We start from the raw sequence: 1801 nt of genomic DNA on the forward strand, positions 1-1801 counted from the left end.
CCTTGACGTTCTCAATGGTGTCACTGGGCTCAACTTCCAGGGTGATGGTCTTACCGGTCAGGGTCTTCACAAAGATCTGCATCCCACCCCTGAGGCGCAGCACAAGGTGGAGGGTGGATTCTTTCTGGATGTTGTAGTCGGACAGGGTGCGACCATCTTCCAGCTGCTTCCCGGCAAAGATCAGCCTCTGCTGGTCTGGGGGAATGCCTTCCTTGTCCTGGATCTTGGCCTTGACATTCTCGATGGTGTCACTGGGTTCAACCTCAAGGGTAATGGTCTTACCGGTCAGGGTCTTCACAAAGATCTGCATCCCACCTCTCAGACGCAAGACAAGATGCAGAGTTGACTCCTTCTGGATGTTGTAGTCAGAGAGAGTGCGACCATCTTCCAGTTGCTTGCCAGCAAAGATCAGCCTCTGCTGGTCAGGAGGAATGCCTTCCTTGTCCTGGATCTTGGCCTTCACATTCTCGATGGTGTCACTGGGCTCAACTTCCAGGGTGATGGTCTTGCCAGTCAGGGTCTTCACGAAAATCTGCATCCCACCCCTGAGGCGCAGCACAAGGTGGAGGGTGGATTCTTTCTGGATGTTGTAGTCGGACAGGGTGCGACCATCTTCCAGCTGCTTCCCGGCAAAGATCAGCCTCTGCTGGTCTGGGGGAATGCCCTCCTTGTCCTGGATCTTGGCCTTGACGTTCTCAATGGTGTCACTGGGCTCCACCTCGAGAGTGATAGTCTTGCCGGTCAGGGTCTTCACAAAGATCTGCATCCCACCTCTCAGACGCAGGACAAGATGCAGAGTTGACTCCTTCTGGATGTTGTAGTCGGACAGGGTGCGACCATCCTCCAGCTGCTTCCCGGCAAAGATCAGCCTCTGCTGGTCTGGGGGAATGCCTTCCTTGTCCTGGATCTTGGCCTTGACATTCTCGATGGTGTCACTGGGTTCAACCTCAAGGGTGATGGTCTTGCCAGTCAGGGTTTTCACAAAGATCTGCATCCCACCTCTGAGGCGCAGCACAAGGTGGAGGGTGGATTCTTTCTGGATGTTGTAGTCAGACAGGGTGCGACCATCTTCCAGCTGCTTGCCAGCGAAAATCAGCCTCTGCTGATCAGGAGGAATGCCCTCCTTGTCCTGGATCTTGGCCTTGACATTTTCAATAGTGTCACTGGGCTCAACCTCAAGAGTGATGGTCTTGCCAGTCAGGGTCTTCACAAAGATCTGCATGTTGACCTGCAAGACATACAGGTATTTCAGCTACAGCTATTTCAGTAAAGCCTCTAGTAAATACTAAATAAAGGGATTAATGTTGCTGTTTCGCACTAGGTAAAGACCAATTAGAACTTTTATTTTTTAAAAGACTATATTTTTTACCAGTTTTCTATAACTTGAGTAACTAACCCTCTTTTTGAAGCACGGTCCGCTGTGTAACAGATTCCTTACACTGCCTTTTACCAGAGTCCCCTTTCACCCAGACAGCCTCCTCTACACCCCCACAGCGCAGCACCGGGGCCCCCAGAGCCCTTTCCGATCCCCGCCCCACTGGGCAGCACTGGGGCCCCAAGACCCTCCCGCAGGGCAGCACTGCGGCACCTCAGCACCCAACCCCCGCGCACTGGAGCCCCCAGAATCCCCCTCACACACCCCCTTCCCAAAGCAGCCCCGCGGCACCGGAGGCCCCGGACTCCCCCCGGGCCCCGCCCTGGGGCGGGGAGGCCGCTCCCCCGCCCCGGCCGTGACTCACACCCGCCTTCCGGGCGAGGCGGCTCAGCCTCAGCCCCCGCCATCTTCACCACAGCGACACCG

General features: G+C 55.6%; 1 protein-coding gene across 8 annotated transcripts in view; it reads right to left on the reverse strand.

Moving 5' to 3' along the window:
• UBC (ubiquitin C) overlaps positions 1 to 1801 on the reverse strand; it is a 14073-nt gene that overhangs the window by 2291 nt on the left and 9981 nt on the right. For 2 of the 8 annotated variants that reach the window (XM_027891486.1, XM_027891485.1), the window contains exon 2: positions 767 to 1228. In XM_027891486.1, the coding sequence (XP_027747287.1) occupies positions 767 to 1222 (456 nt within the window). In that variant the 5' untranslated portion in view covers positions 1223 to 1228. Of the gene's footprint in view, positions 1 to 7; positions 1229 to 1801 lie in introns of those variants that run through there. The other 6 variants (XM_027891488.1, XM_027891484.1, XM_027891487.1 and 3 more) reach the window with 5 other exon arrangements.

Source organism: Empidonax traillii, unplaced genomic scaffold, assembly GCF_003031625.1.
Source record: "Empidonax traillii isolate 1590-97213 ecotype Southwest subspecies unplaced genomic scaffold, ASM303162v1 scaffold322:size1131127, whole genome shotgun sequence".
Classification (NCBI taxonomy): domain Eukaryota; kingdom Metazoa; phylum Chordata; class Aves; order Passeriformes; family Tyrannidae; genus Empidonax; species Empidonax traillii.